This window comes from Zalophus californianus, chromosome 1 (genome assembly GCF_009762305.2).
Source record: "Zalophus californianus isolate mZalCal1 chromosome 1, mZalCal1.pri.v2, whole genome shotgun sequence".
NCBI classification, from domain to species: Eukaryota; Metazoa; Chordata; class Mammalia; order Carnivora; family Otariidae; genus Zalophus; species Zalophus californianus.
The window spans coordinates 200,659,543-200,675,856 of NC_045595.1; the positions used below are offsets into that span (position 1 = coordinate 200,659,543).

Sequence of the window (16,314 nt, forward strand, 5' to 3'; positions counted from 1 at the left end):
TTGTAGGCTGAAATGCATTACAGTTCTTAATAATATAGGATTTCAGGGGCTGAATAAAATCCTCCTTTGAGGAAACTGAGGCATAGAAGAGCAACTCGTTCAAATGTCTTGGCAGAGTTGAGAGTATAGTACACTGAGTCAGGTAGAAGGGAGGTGATTTTGGAGATTGCTTTTATCAAGAGCTGCTAGTACAGTTCTTGGATCATTCATTCACCCTTTTCCTTTATACATTCAACAGAGCAGTGTTGAGCGCTATGTGTCAAATAATGTTGTACATGCTCAGGGTTAGGGAGAACAAGACAAAGGAGGTTTCTATCCTCTTGGAGGTTGTATTATTGTCGGGAATACGGACAACAAATGAGTCAATGCCTGGAACTTTGGATTAAAAGCATGCTCATTACATGGTAGATGAAATTATTACTGTCTCTGAGCTTCACTGTTTTGTGTGCAAAAGAGAGATAATACTAATTATACCAAAAGTTGTTGTGTAGATTAAAGGAAATGGTTGCTTATCACCCAGCATGCCACTGGGCACATTTTAAGCGTGCTGGTACAGAGTCTTCTTATCCTGTTCCTTATCTTTAAATTCACTTCCCTTCAGCCACTCTCTTGGCAGAATCACACTCAGAAGCAAACAAGGGTGCAGACAAGGTGGGCACTGGAGAGTCAGTGGGAAGAGAGTGGGACTTGGAGGAAGTAAAAGCGAGGAGTTGCAGAGGACTGGGGGTGTCCATGCTGGAGACAGGCTGGGAGACGGGAGTATCCTTGCGAAGCAGCAGGACACCAGCTGGGAGGTGGCGAATGGGCAGGGATGGAAGAGGACACCAAGTGATGGGATGGGTCCCCTGTGTGTGCTGCTGGTTGCTGGGGCCACTCTCAGGCTACAGAAATTCACGGAGACAGATCATTCATACGAAATCTCTGTTCTTCTGTAGCCTAATCAAGTCTTGACATTTGAATTTCTAACTAATTTTTGGGAAATAACTTTTCAGATCCTGATCATAGAGCACTTGTTCAGTATGAATAGAAATAATTACTTTGTTGGAGTGATTAGCATGCCCAAGAATAACTATAGACTTTCCCCCAATTTTTACTTTTAGATAAATGTCAGATATCTCCTTTAAAGTGCATTTGATTTCTTTTTTTTTCTGAAGAATCATTAAAAAGTAGTAAAATATGATGAAGGTGTAGGGAAATGCACGGAAATAATGGGAAATGTGCTTGAGAAGAAAGCCAAGTTGACCTGGCAGAGAAAATTTTATCAGCAATGATTTTAGTCACCAAAAAAGTGGGCGCTATTAATATTAATTTCATATGAAGGAGACCAGCAGCAAGTGGTTGTGTTTTTTTTCAGATGTTTCTGGAAGCCTACTTCGAAATGGAATGGCTTATCCATTCTGAATGGGGGCCCTGCATCGTAAAATGTGCACACAGGCGCTGAGAATAGGTGGTCTGGAGACCATGAAGCAGCCTCGCTACTCAGAGAGTGACCTCGTCAGGGCACTTAACCTATCTGAGCTTTAGTTTCTTCAACTCTGAACTGAGAATACCAAATCTACCCCAGGGGTTACTTGAGGCTTCATAAGACAGTATATAGGATGCCAGGTACCATCATTTGCACCTCAGTAGAAGAGGTAGGAAGAGATTGGTTGAATGGTGGCCAGAATTAGGACCTTGAACTCCTGCAGTCTTCAGCTTCCCTAGGGACATGCTTGGCAGACAGAGGGAAGGTCTCTTTGTTTCTACAGCTTGTTGCCCAAAGCCAATGGGTCAAGTCCAACTGGATCACACAGAGCACTGGGCCTTATTTTGACCAGAATAGGAAGTCCTGAGGTCTTCAATCTCACTTTCCAACCACACAGCTTCTTGGAGGTCCAGATTAAACCCAGTTAAACCAATCTGGAAGACCTTCATGGCAACCTGGATCCTCTGGTGTGATTTCACAGAGTGATGGTATTTTCACATACAGTAAGGGAGGGGCTTTATGCTGGAACATTCTAAAAAGGCTCTCCCCCCCAACATTTGTAGTTCATTAGTCTACAACAAAAGGTGGATGAACATGCTCTTTAGGAGTTTCCCCCAATGCCTCACAGCAATCTTACCACACACGTGATGAGGAAGAGTAAACACAGGATAGAATATGATATGGCACAGAATAGAGGCAAAAGTTTTCGTGTCAATGTTTAGAACAAAGCTGAACTGATCCCTCTCCCCCTTACCCTCGGCAGACATTTCTTGGGAGTGCTTCACTAAGAGGAGTTTTTGTTTGTTTGTTTGTTTGTTTGTTTGTTTTGGTTTGTTGTTTAAAAAATTGATCTCTGAATGATGTAGTCTCTATGCTACCAGGAAAGAGACACTTTCATCAAAGGAACATCATATCCATATTTATTGAAATAGAGGGGAAACTCTAGCAGCTCTTTCCCAGACTTGCCCATTCTAAGCCTGTGCTTTGGGAGAGAGGTAGCCAGTTATGTGAGCCAAATGGGTATCTCACCAAGATAAGCCTCGTCAGCAAATCATTCTCTTAAATGTAATGGAAGTCCCCAGTCTCTGTTATAAAACGTTCCTGGAAAGAAATGCTTCTTTGCATTTTGAGGGCTACACATAAAATATGGGTGTTTTTCTCAGTTCTGGTTCATACCTTATTACGCACTTTAATAGACTGTACTGAAATTCTCAAATGAAACCTTAAGATAAAGTGGCGCTGATTGTATTTATTTTACCTTTAAGGTGAGCTGTTGACATCACTGCTACATGCTTGCTTTCTTCACTGTGAGATCATTATAATTATAATATCTAAAGATTTGTTAAAGCAACTGTAGTCTAGAGTAAGTAACACATATTCTCCACCTAACTGGAAAAGCAACATTTCATAGTGGACAAGGTGCAGGCGGGACAGAGGAGGCTGAGTTCCAGTTTCTTGCTCCTCTCAGGTGAGAGGGTTAGCCTTGATGATGTCTAAGATTCTTTTTTTTTTTTTTTTTTAAGTAGACTCCATGCCCAGCATGGAGCCCAATGGGGGTTTGAATTCACAACCCTGAGATCGAGACTGGAGCTGACATCAAGAGTCGAATGCTTAACCGACTGAGCCGACTGAGCCACCCAGGCGCCGCCCAAAGATTGTTTTCAACTGCAACTTTAAATATGTTCTATGACTTGAAATAGATTTTTAGTGCAATCATCCAGGAGATAATAGAAACCTCTAGTCAACTTTCCTGATTGTTTACTTTCAGTGAAATTAAAAACTCAACTCTGAACTCAATGGCTTCAGAGAGATGCCCTTCAAGTATGAGATCCAACACTGGAGAGTCAGGCAGGATGGCTGCTCGAAGAGCTCTCTCAAGTGGTTTGGAGATCCACAGCTCTACATTTGTGCAGAGGGGTTGATCTACTTATAAAAGTAGTGCCCATTGCCAGTCAACCACATAGCACATCCTACACCTTTTAAACTAGGGAGTACAATAATAGTTTGTGTCATTTCAGGTAAGAACATTGCCTTTTGCCACAGTAACTGCTTAAATACAAAGAGACACCCATTTAAGGCCACGTAAATATGACCTGGCTATTTTTTCCCATGTTCCTCCAAATTCATCCCTTGATCTTTTATTAATGCCTCTATTTTAAGCATCTGGCTAGCCTTTTCCATTGTCTTTGTCTATACCAGAATTTCTCAACCTCAGCACTACTGGTATCTTAGGGTATACATCTCTTTGTTGTGGGGGATGTGCAGTGCATTATAGAATGTTTAGTAGCATCCCTGGCCTCTAATTACTCGTTGCCAGGAGAGTACCACTGTCCCCTATATGACAACCAAAAATGTGTCTGGACATTGCCAAAAGTCCCCGAGGGTACAAAATCCCTCTGCATTGAGGACCACTAGTCTATGCTTTATCTTTTTTAATTCTGAATTTTCTTTTGTGAGCATAAGACCAGTGCTATGTCCCGAAGTGCTCAAAAATGATTACCCTGTTGTTATTATTCCTAACATTACTAACATCTTTCATTTACATACGATTTCATAATTTTTTAATTTATTTATTCATGAGAGTCAGAGAGAGAGAGAGAGAGAGAGAGAGAGGCAGAGGCAGAGGGAGAAGCAGGCTCCCTGCCGAGCAGGGAGCCCGATGCGGGGCTCGATCCCAGGACCCTGGGATCATGACCTGAGCCGAAGGCAGACGCTTAACCATCTGAGCCACCCAGGTGCCCCACGATTTCATAATTTATCAAGTGTTTCCACCCACATTATTCATCAAGATTAATGCATGGCAGCTCATTGTCTGTGACAAGTTAGAAGAGAGAAGCATCTTTGTTGTCCCTGTGCCCCCTTTTCACTATGCTCAGAATCATACATGTTTGACAAAAGAGGTCTTGCCATGGGGAAGATATATTTAGGAAAAGTCAGGTGTTATGTAAATAGAAATCTGCTCAGTCTTTTCAAGAGGTGTAAAAGAAGAGATGCTTAATCACCTTGAAATGTCGTCCTTCTCTGTTGATAGGATCTACCTGCCTCCCAATACATAAGGCCCCACATCTACAACTATATATAACAGGTGGCTTCTTTGAACTCCCTGAGCCGTATGAACTCCTGAATCCTTTAAAAGGGCTCCTAAAGCCGCCTCAGCCTAAACCGGACTTCTGCAGTTTTATCATGCTGCACTAAGTGAAACCAGATGGCATTTTTGAGAAAGAGAAATGAACAAATCCACACCCCCCAACTTTACCTCCTCCCTGCCACTCTTACCTGCTTAAGGATTTCAGCAGCTGTTCCATGTGAACAATCAAATATCACATAGAACTCCTTGCCCTTCTTCATCTCCTTGAGTAAAGGCTTGGCATCTTTATTCCCAGAGGGCAGCTGGCGGATTTTGATTTTAATGTTATATCTGGAGGGAGCTTTGATGAGCTCTTGCAGACGAATGAGACCTAGAAAATGACATCCCATCATGCAACAGACTGTTCTGTCTAAAGAGGATTTGTTTATTGCCATTTACAGTCAAACTCATACCATTCCCAAAATGTATCAAGCGGCCACCTTTCTAAAGGTTACACTATTGACTTCTCTCTCTCTCCCTTTTTTAATTTTATTAATTTTTTCAGAGAGAGACACAGCGAGAGAGGGAACACAAGCAGGGGGAGTGGGAGAGGAAGAAGCAGGCTCCCCGCTGAGCAGGGAGCCCAACGTGGCTCTCAATCCCAGGAACCTGGGATCATGACCAGCCGAAGGCAGACGCCTAATGACTGAGCCACCCGGGCGCCCCTACACTATTAACTTCTCATTTGTCATTTCCCTTTCTGTGGTGGATTATACTGTATTTTCCTTTTGTGGGCATGTGTGATTTGGAAACACAATTTTCCGAAGTGAATGTTGAATTTTGTTAAATGCAATTGTCCTCTCCAGCTTTTGGCCAACACCACAAATCTTTAACAAACCAAGTCTGTAACTGTAAAACTTTTGTAAGCAAAAGTTGCTTAAAGTTTCCAAAGGTGTTCAATGAAATGGATAATGCTTGCTTAATAAAAACAAACAAACAAAACAGACTATAGAATACTAGAATTTCTTGGGGCTATAAACCTCTGTAAACTTTTCATCAAGTATTTATGTATAGCATACTGTTTCCCAGCTAATTAGCTGGGTTTTCTATATAATTTTCCAGTTCCTACCATAGAAACTATTTAGAAATGGCTCATCACATCCTCTTTCTAATATGATTGAACAGTAAATTGGAAAATCCTTTCTTGATTGAAAAAAAGAAGGACCATAGAGTTTTTAGAGATTATGATAATAAAAGCAGAAACAAAATTCCTTTAAAATCCACCATTGATAATTGTAAGAAAGTGTATACAGCCAGCTAACTTGACAGAGAATATTTGATTCACTACAAGTGTGAATCTACTGAGCTGCACCATTCTTTAATAGACATACCTTACTGGGGTAAGGCAAACAGTTATATAAAGCCTCTGTCTTATTTCCCCTAACATTAACTTGTGATTGCTACACTGCATGATGTTGGCTATCACTCGAGGACTCTCATCACATTGGAAAATTGAAATATGTTTTTTATTACACAGTTCTGTGTCTTTAGGATTTATCAACTTCAAGTAATCAATATTAAGTTTTATCAGTATCCAGACAGAAACTTTGGTATGCCCTGTCGTGGATGCCAGCCACCTCTGGACTTGATACATGTCTTTCATTTTCTTGTTTTATTTATTTAGTTATCCACCCCCTCCACCCAAGCTACATTTTTGTGGCTCAGATGTTAAAAGATTTCTCTAACATCTTGGATAGGTTACGATCTGAAGTACATACGGTACTTTCTAATTAAGCTGTTCTTCAGAGTCTAATGGATGCAAGCAATTGCAAGCAAATGCAAGATTTGTTGCTCATTATTTTAAAAAAATTTTTACATAATAACTGAAATTGTTGGAATGTAGTTTTTGTGGACTCTTGATTTTTTTCAAACCAATCAGTGTGGTTGAAAGCTCTCAAGTACCAGTAATGAGCCACTTATCCTCTTGCTTCTGGGGTCACTAGTCCTGAGCCACTGATGAGTATTAAAAATGGAAGAAAACCGAGCACATGGGCTTGCATAGTTGTTAATCCTCCAATAATCCTGTGAAGTAAGCATTACTAATTTCATCATTTCCAACAAGGAAACTGAGGCTCAGAGCAGTTAAGTAACTTGTCAGGGTCACGAAGATAGTTAGGAGGAGCCATTAGTTCAAATTTCCTGTGGGTCCAACACTCAATCTTTCTACCTTACAGTCCATCCTTACAAACACAGATTGCTGTGGCTGAGGGAACAGGGATAATTTTGGATTATTTGATAAGACGGGAAAAAAAAATAGAAACATGGACCCACTCTCCTTTCTTCTTAACTCCTGGCTACTTGAGTCTCATTTGTATTTTTTTCTGTTGCCCTCCTGCTTTGCAATTGCATAGTTTTTTTTTTTTTTTTTTCTTTCTTATACTGGAGCATGACCGCAAAGGAAATCAATGTGGCCTTTAAATAAGATGAGAAAACCATTTAAAAAGTGCATTTCATGTGCTGCAACAAACTGCTCTTTTGTTCTTTGCTGAATGGAATGTCAATATGAAGTGCATCTTCCTATCATGATGACTTACCCATGTTAATGGTATTTTAAAGTTGAATACACTTTCCATTTGTTCATTCATTTTTATGGGAAAACATTTCCTGGATTCTCATTATATGCCAAACCCCATGCTAAACCCAGGGTATGGGACATGAACCCATCTTGCTTTAAGAAAGGGGCTTCAGTTGTTCCTATATGGCTAGAACCATAATAAACAATGTACTGATAATTTGTAACGTACTGCAATATGTTAGTAATCTTGTAGCCTTGTTTTCCAACGTTCATTTCATTTTGATCAGCTCGGTATATTGCATTAATTGTTTCAGGTATTTTCATTACCTGAAATCTACCACATGTCTGAGATGATTTAAACTATTTAAGTGTTGAACTTCTAGCAGAACTTGTAAATTTACAGTAATTCAGAATCAGTAAGGAAAACAGTTCACCAGTGTTTAGTTTCATATTGAGATCCTCAGCTTGGAATAAAGTTGTATAAAACACAAAAGCAAAAGCAAAAAAAAAAAAAGAAAGAAAGAAAGCCCATAGAAGGATTTCATCCCATCGACTCTTGTGACATCGATGAGTATCAATTACTACTCAATTTTTATAATTCACAAGCCGATGCTGATGGAGGCTGATGGAGCAACTTGCTCAAGACCCTAAGATCTTATTAAGGTTATCAAGTCCAGCACTTGAATCCAGGTCTACCTTCTGACTACCAATTTCAGACTCTTTTTTATCAAATCAGTGGTCCCTCTTGACTTTTAGATTTCAGGTCAACTAACTAACTGACTGAATAACTAACTAGCTAGCTAGCTATATGAATAAGTAACTGGATAAATAAACAGAGAAAGAAAACTTTGGACTAGCATAAAGCATTCAATCTTTAGTTGGCAAATGATACCATTAATAGACATTTTGCTCTCTCCTCCTCAAAACAGGTGACCATGCAGAGAGTTATTTTAATACCAATAGAGGAGAAAGGAGAACAACTCAGTACAAAAGACCAGTTTCTTTATTTTTTTTAAAAGACCAGTTTCTAATTGGTCCAAATTTATCTGTTGGAAATACTCACTACTAAGTCCATAATTTTTTCAGTTTGTCTGCTTGCAGGTGAATTGGCCTCAAAAAGGAAAAAGCTCAGCAGATTTAAAGATTACAGAGGAAATTGTGGGAAGAAGAATAAGGGTGGAACGGTGAGGTTTACATTTCTCTTCCCAAAGCAATTGTTTGCCTAAAAAAAAAAAAAAAAGCCTTTCTGCCTTCACTAGCAAACGTAGTAGAATTTACAATTTAGAAGCCTTCCCCCACCCACAGGAGAAAGAAAATTAGAGAAAGCTTCCGTTTTATTTGCATTTTGCTGCAGTCCATCAATTACAGTTCATTGTAAAGAATAGTTAAAATTTATTTGCTAAACAAAGGGAAAGGGAATTGAAAGCTAATGGTCATGCTGTATTTGGAAGCTAGCCTTGAGGAGTGACCCAGTGCTGCCAGGATGAGACTCCAGTGGCAGAGGAGGGTTAGGGGGCATGCAAATCTGGTGATGGTAGTAGTCTTTCCAGCCCACCATGGTGCAGGGACTTGAAAAATAAAATGCGGAGACAACCAAACCCAACTGAGGGACATTCTGCAATAAAGCTGACCTGGACTCTTCAAAAATGTCGAGGTCATGAAAGGCAAAGGAAGGCTGAACCAAAGGAGACCAAAGTAGAGTAAAATGAGATGACAACTAAATGCAATGAGTGATCCTGGATTCAAAAAAATCCTGCAAGGGCATTATTGTGTCAATTAGAGAAACTGTAATATGGTGTGTGTCTATCTATCATCTATCTATCCATCATCTATCATCTATCTATCTATCTAGAGAGCGAGAGCGAGATTGAGAGAGATCGATCAGTGTAGACCCAGCGAACTCCATTAGCCTTTTCCTGTGAGGAGAGGATGTGAGGTGCACCTGGGCACAGGTGACTTCTATGAGGGTGGGGAGTCGGATAAGTTGGCTCTGAGGTCCTTTCATCCAGGTGAATAAAACTGAAGGGCCCACAACACCATTGGCCAAGAGCAGCACAGGGTGCTCTGTGCCTGGGGCAAAGCCATGTCCTGGAGGGGAAATCATGGTGTCCTCTGGTCACTGGGAAAGCCTCAGTTGTTTAGAACAACCTGCAATGAGCCCTTCTGGCCAGGAAATACCAGCTCCCCTAGACTCTGTCATCTCTTCAGAGCATTCTTTAAGAACTATTATCCTATTTGTATATAATAGTACCGTATTAGTGTTAAGTTTCCTGTATTTGGTAATTGTAGTGTGGTTACAACCTTAATTCTTAGGAAATACATACTAATGCATTTAGGGGTGAAAAGGTCATGATGTCTGCCACTTACTATTACAACACTATTACTTATTACTATTATTGTTTATTGTTGCTGTAATTGTTTTATATTGAGAGAATCACAGATCATTAGAACAAATGTAGCCAAAGGATTACATGATGAACCTAAATGAAAGGCACAAAGGAGTTCATTGTACTTTTCTGGCATCTTTTTTCTAAGTTCACCTCTTGCTAAATAAAAAGAGTAAACATGGAGATAGAAAACAACACCATTAGAGCCTCCTTCCTCCACTCCCACCCCCAGGAATGCAATTGGAAACCACATCTTTGGTTTTAAAAAGCACTTCAGAGCAAGGAGCCTGTTTATTTCACCTGAGTTTGAGTTGGGCTCTGCATATGGAGATAACTTTCAAAAATGTCCAAATGGCCCATTCTAAACACTAGTTTTGGCCACCTATCCACTCTGTGCACTCAGACATGACACAGAAAAATGCTGATTTGCATGCACAGGGAGTGACTCTGGGAACAGGTGGAGCATATGGGGAGGAGGAAAAAAAAGAAGCTGCTATTTCTAGTGAGGGTTTAAAATTTCCCATTCCTTCTCCTTCAATAATAATAAACTTTGCTATTTACATTGCCCCTTGTATGAAGGATGCTACATGCCTTATAAATATCTTAATAAACCTCAGAATATACCTTCAGGGTGAAAAGGTGTCAGTACTATTTTACAGTAAGGAAAGTGAGACACAGTGAGGTTAATTGTTTAGATCGGCACTAAAAATAAGTCACAGATGCCAGGAACAGGAAGGGACCTTAAGGTCAAACCCTTACTTCATGCATGATTCCCCTCCACACAGCTGCTGCTAAATTCCTCTCTATTTGGGAAATTTTCCACCTCACACTGCAGTCCGGCTCATTTCTGGACAGCTTAGTTACATTAAATGAGTATTAGTTCAAAAGAAAAGTACCTATGTTTTCTGGAGTCTTAATCCAGTTCCCTGTTCATTAAACCACATCAGTGGGGTTGATGCCATAAAGATGAATGCAGTAAACCATTGGGACCCGCAGATAAGACCGTACGTTTTAAATGTTAATTTCCTCTTCATTTGTACTTAGAAACATGTAAAATGGCATTTCACAAACTTGTTGGTATATTAATATACCCAAATCTAATAGGATTCTTAAGGGGATCTATGTACCCTCCAGAGGTAAGGAAAAAGCAGAACTAAGAAATGGAAACTGGTAAGTGAGTGAATTACCTGGGAGAAATATAGCACTTTTAAGTGCAGATCTTCATACATATGATTTTTCAAATGTGCATCAAAAAAAAAAAAAAAAAAAGGCTAGAGACTTCCCAAAAGAAAAACTGTGTCCCTTGATCAAAGGCCCTCAAAGAAGAATCTACTCAAAATATTTGAGATGAACTGTGTTGCAGTTAGCTCAACCTGAGTATTTTAGTCTTGAATTCTTGCTGATATCAGTGGTAGCTAGAAATAATATACCTCTGTGCACTAAAGACTGGGTTCCAAACAGAATTCTGAAAATTTGAATAGGGTTCTGGGCAGAGGACTGGAGCAGGTGGATAAGAAGGGTAGAAAAGAGTAAGGAGAAAAAAAAAAACAAAAAATACTGCAATTTATTATCTTGTTGGTTCTGAGTGCCAAGGACTGCTATCTCCCAGCTATTTCAGGTGGGATTGTAGGAGGGCTTGTAGCAGAAGTGTTTTGTCTAGCACAAATGGCCATCATAACACAGTGGGGCGAGTTTTGATTGCTGAAAGGGAAAAGATTTACTTATTGTTTTATTTGGCACTGATTGCCTACTGAATATCTTTCATTTTGGCTTGGTTATTTATACCAAACGGTTAATTTTCTTCAAGTCCAAATTTTTGGCCTCTGTCAAGATTCTTGGTTCTGGACAATATATTCTTTCTATTTTCTATAGAAGATGGAGGGAAAGTAATAAACATAATAAATCCAAGTCACTATTTAAATACAGCCATACAGCCATAAGAGCAGTTATTTCACTTATTCATAGAGTGGTTGAACATATTAAATGAGTTCATTATGCAAATTATTTAAAAGAGCATGTGCCACATAATCAGGACTCAAGAATTTAGTTATCGCGGTATTTGTGGTTGTCATTTCTCTTGTGTTTTCTCCTTGAATTTATTGTTTTCCAATCACTAACATTTTTATGTATATTCATCTTATTTCAAATTAATCCTCATTGTAAAGCTTTGAGATAATGTTTCAAGTGATAGTTAATAGCTCTTTATTGCAGGCTGCATTTTAGAAATCTCATGGCTCTGATGTGACCTAAGGCAACCATGGATGAAAAAAAAAATCTCTTGAGGACTATGTGCTGTGAACTCAGGGCTAGAGGCATCTGGCTGGAACTCATTTCCTTGATGGCCTTGTTTAGTCCCATCTATATGCTGAGGACTCTCAAATTTGTGTCTCCCACTCACACCACATTTTGAACTCCAGACTTATATATTAGCTGCCTATTCATCACCTGCATTTGAATGTAGTAGATACTACAAATTCAAACTTACCATGTTTATGACTGAACAAACTTCTGATATCATCCTTATTCCTCCAGAGTAGTTCCGTCTATAACTTTCCCCACTTCAGGCGATGTTAACTCCTTCCATTGGCTCAGGCTAAAAAGTTTAGATTCACCCTTGACTTCTCTGTTTCTCTCTCAGCCAGCCTCTACTTCTTCAGGGCATTATGCTAGCTCAACATTTGAAATATTTCTAGAAACTGACAATTTCTTACTCCTCTATTACTTACCTTCCTCAGTTGCCTTGATTTCTCTGGAAGCTACCTATTTTTACCCTTGCCTGCCTGTATTGTATTACCCATACAAGAGCCAGAATGATCTTTTTACGATGTCAATCTGATCATGTTACTCTGCTGTAAACTGTCCAGTGGTTTTCCCGTTTCATGAAAAGCAGAAGCTCTGCTTGTGGTCTATAAAATCCTCCATGATCTATGTGGTGCATTTCTCTGACCTACTTTCCCACTACCCTTCCCCTCTCACGCTGATCCCACCACACTGGCCTCCTTGTTTGTTTGTTATAAATAAAGATTTGTTGGAACACACCGCACTGGTTCACTTGCATGTTGCTTATGGCTGTTTTCTTGCTACCTTGGCAGAGTGAAATTGCAGTGACCATATGACCCACAAAGCTTGAGCTATGAACTACTTGGCCCTTTAGAGAAAAAAGTTTGTTGGTCCCTGTTCTACAGAACTAATTGTGGCTACATTTCACTGAGATTGGCCTTAAAAAAGCAGAAACTGCTGACTATCCCCCACACTGCATTTGGTGCTCAGCTTCTCAGTTCTTTCTGATGTGTGTGAAGGGATAGAAGCCAGGCTTCCACCAGGGGTCTAATGAAGCAAAGGGGATGACCAATGAGCAGCAATTTCTCATTGCCTAGGGTCACCTCTGAAAGTGGGAATCAGAGAGAAGTAGGTGACTGATGGGAAGAACATCCAGGCAACAGAGAGAGAGAGAGAGAGAGAGAGAAGTGAAACAAAACTTCACTCCCCCAACAGTTCTCTAGGGTCTTTCTACATTTTCACTTCCAGAATTCTGCCTGCTAGTATTTAGTGAATTGAATTTTGTCCTTAGAGACAAGCACAGTGCTCCCCTTGACTTCAATGGGAGTCATGGACCATTTGGTTCCCCAGACATCTGAGCTGGCTTCGGGCTATTTAACAAACTCCTAAACAAATGCCAGTAAAGTGTTCTTTAATGGGTACTTAATTCTGGTGTGAAGGCGGGTGCTGAGCACACCTAAGTCCTTTCTTTTCCTTCAGGTTTACTAAGTTTTCTCCTTTTTATGGCTTGATAATTACTACGACCAAAACCCTGAGTCAAGTGGTATTAAACCCACTCAAAGGCAAAAGATGTCTATCTACCTTTATTGATCTCAGTTGACCTGTTTACTCTCTGGGTTCCAATTTAATGGTTCAATTGATTATTCATTTACATTTTTAATTTCTTTGTGAGCAAAATCATTTGAACATGAATCATTTCTAACTTAATGGGCAACATACAAACTCATTTGGGATTTTCAACTTTAGCAAGTATTTATTGAGCAACAAGGCTTGGGTGAACTTAATAGGGATGAAAAGCAGATTTCAGTTTCTTGTAAAAAAAATGATATAAAGAGGGCATGTTCTGCGTGGAGCACTGGGTGTTATGCACAAATAATGAATTATGGAACACTACAACAAAAACTAATGATGTAATGTATGGTGATTAACATAACAATTAAAAAATTTAAAGAAAAAATGATAGAAATGATAATTTGACTTTCCTCCTGTGCAAAATCCTTATCACTTATGAGCGCTCACCTGAAATCAGAAGGTCGGTTAGGACATCAACTTCTGTATTATCCTTTTACAAATTGTATTTTGTCTAAATCCAATTTGAAATCTGTAACAGTTATGCTCACACCTTTAGTTGAGCTCTTAAATTAAATCTAAAAGTTTTAATACCATTCATTAATTTGTTTTCCCTTTAGATGGCCCTGATTTGCTGGAGATGTAGAAATAGTGAGAAGAATTTGTACTATCGAGGGTACTACATAATAAGAAATAGTATGACTTTATTAGCTTGTGCAGTTCTCTGTTTACAAAGGTAAGCAACATGGAAGATCTGATTACACTTACATTCATAATTGAAGGGGAGCAGAATTTGCCAGTCCAGAATGTGTCTCTTTGGCATGGGATTATTGTAAGATGTTTATTTTTAAGAAACAGCAGACACGATGAAGCTCTGAAATCTGAGTAGATGTTACCCTTTTCTATAAGAGACATTTACATGTGTAAGGGAAGTCTTCATTTGTAAGGGTGTCTCCCTCACTGTACCAGGAGGAGGGGGGGGGAGGACTCAATCTCTAGAAATTCTTCTCAATGGAGAAGGCAGGGACTTAAATAGGCATAACAACCTTATCCTTGCTCACTGTGCTTTTCCTGATAACTTCCCCTAACTGACTTCCCACCCCCAGCATCTTTTGTCTTTAGAAGAAGATGGTATTTAAGGTGATGGCTTTGGCCATTTCAGAGTTACTTAGTTTTCTTGGGTTTCTCCCGTGCTTACTATACATCTTATTAAACTTTGTTTGCTTTACTCCTATTAATTTGTCTCATGTCAACTTAATTGCCTGACCAGCCAAAGATCCTAGAAGGGAGGAAGGGAAAACTTTTCCACCCCTACACATTATAATATTGCATCTCAAGGCCTTTTAAATATGCTTATGGAATTCATTTGATAGTATGTTTTTTTCTTCCCAGCAAGCAGGTGAAGCTTTAAGAATATGACTGCCTGTGGCTTATTCTTCCCTGTAGGACTGTTTTGAATATAACATTTATAAGTTATATATCCAATCACCTACCTTCACTTTTTTCTAAAATGAGATGAGGTATAAGAAAATACATAAATGCTTATTTCCAACTAGAACAGTCGTTTTTATCTGACAGTTTAAAATGGAACCAGAGTTTAGCGCAAAGTAAAGGAGGTTTACTTCATCCCCTAAGAAGTAGAAAGTACTAGTGCTTGGTAAAAAGGACAGTGAAAAATGAAATACTATTAAAAACATTGTTAAGTGCTTTGCTTTATTAATTTTCACTGATAATTTTCTTAACCTTATTACCAAATGTGTAGCTCAAGAAAGGAGCTAATTTTAATTCTTGGAGGAAATATATGCAGAAAGTAAATAGTATTATTCCTAAGTATTATTACTAAGTACTTCCCTATATGCCATAATTGTGTTAGGTGGCAGATTATAAAAATAAATAAGATAGAAGTCCAATGTTTAGGAATTCCTAGTCTCCTAGATGTGCAAACAGGTAATTTGAAACATGTAATATCATACTTATATTTGCAAAGCGCTATTGAACCCTATGGTGGTCTCAGAGGACTTTAAGGAAGAAGTGATATTTGAGTGTGATCGTGTGGAATGAGGGAACTCACTGTCTTAGGGGTTGCATGGAGGATCATGCATAGTAAGGGGCCAGCTTCAGAAAAGGAGAGTCGAACATATTTATGGATACATCTCATCAGGTAAGAGACACAAAAGCAAAAATAAACTATTGGGGTTACACCAAAATAAAAAGCTTCTGCACAGTGAAGGAAACCATCACCAAAACCAAAAGGCAACCTACTGAGTGGGAAAGAACATTTGCAATTAAAATATCTGATAATGGGTCAATATCCAAAATATATAAAGAACCTGTACAACTCAACACCAAATTTTAATCCAATTAAAAATGGCACAAGACCTAGATAGACCATTTTCCAAAGAAGACATACAGATGGCAAACAGACACATGAAAAGATGCTCAACATCACTCATCATCAGGGAAATGCAAGTCAAAACCACAGTGAGATATCACCTTATACCAGTCAGAATGACTAGTATCAAAAAGACAAGAAACAATAAGTGTTGGTGAAGATGTGGAAAAGAACGAACCCTCATGCACTGTTGGTAGGAATGTTAATTGGTGCAGCTACTATAGAAAACAGCATGGAGATGCCTCAGAAAATTAAAAATAGAAATACCATATGATCCAGTAATTCCACTACTGAGTATTTATCCAAAGAAAATGAAAACACTAATTCAAAAAGATATATGTATCCTTATGTTTATTGCAGCATTATTTATAATAGCTAAGATATGGAAGCAACCCAAGTGTTCACTGATAGATGAATGGATTAAGAAGATATGGTGTGTGTGTATATATATATATATAATGGGATATTACACAGCCATGAAAAGAATGAGATTTGTGACAACTTGAATGGACCTAGAGGGTATTATGCTAAGCTAAATAAGTCAGACAGAAACAGACAAATACTATATGATTTCACTTA

At 38.9% G+C, this 16,314-nt stretch overlaps 1 protein-coding gene across 7 annotated transcripts in view; it reads right to left on the reverse strand.

Annotated features, from left to right (window-relative positions):
* The window catches only part of GRIK1 (glutamate ionotropic receptor kainate type subunit 1), a 364,278-nt gene that overhangs the window by 119,422 nt on the left and 228,542 nt on the right, over positions 1-16,314 (reverse strand). For all 7 annotated transcript variants that reach the window (XM_027584983.2, XM_027584982.2, XM_027584979.2 and 4 more), the window contains exon 4: positions 4,742-4,923. In XM_027584983.2, coding sequence (XP_027440784.1) covers positions 4,742-4,923 — 182 coding nt within the window. The remainder of the gene's footprint in view (positions 1-4,741; positions 4,924-16,314) is intronic.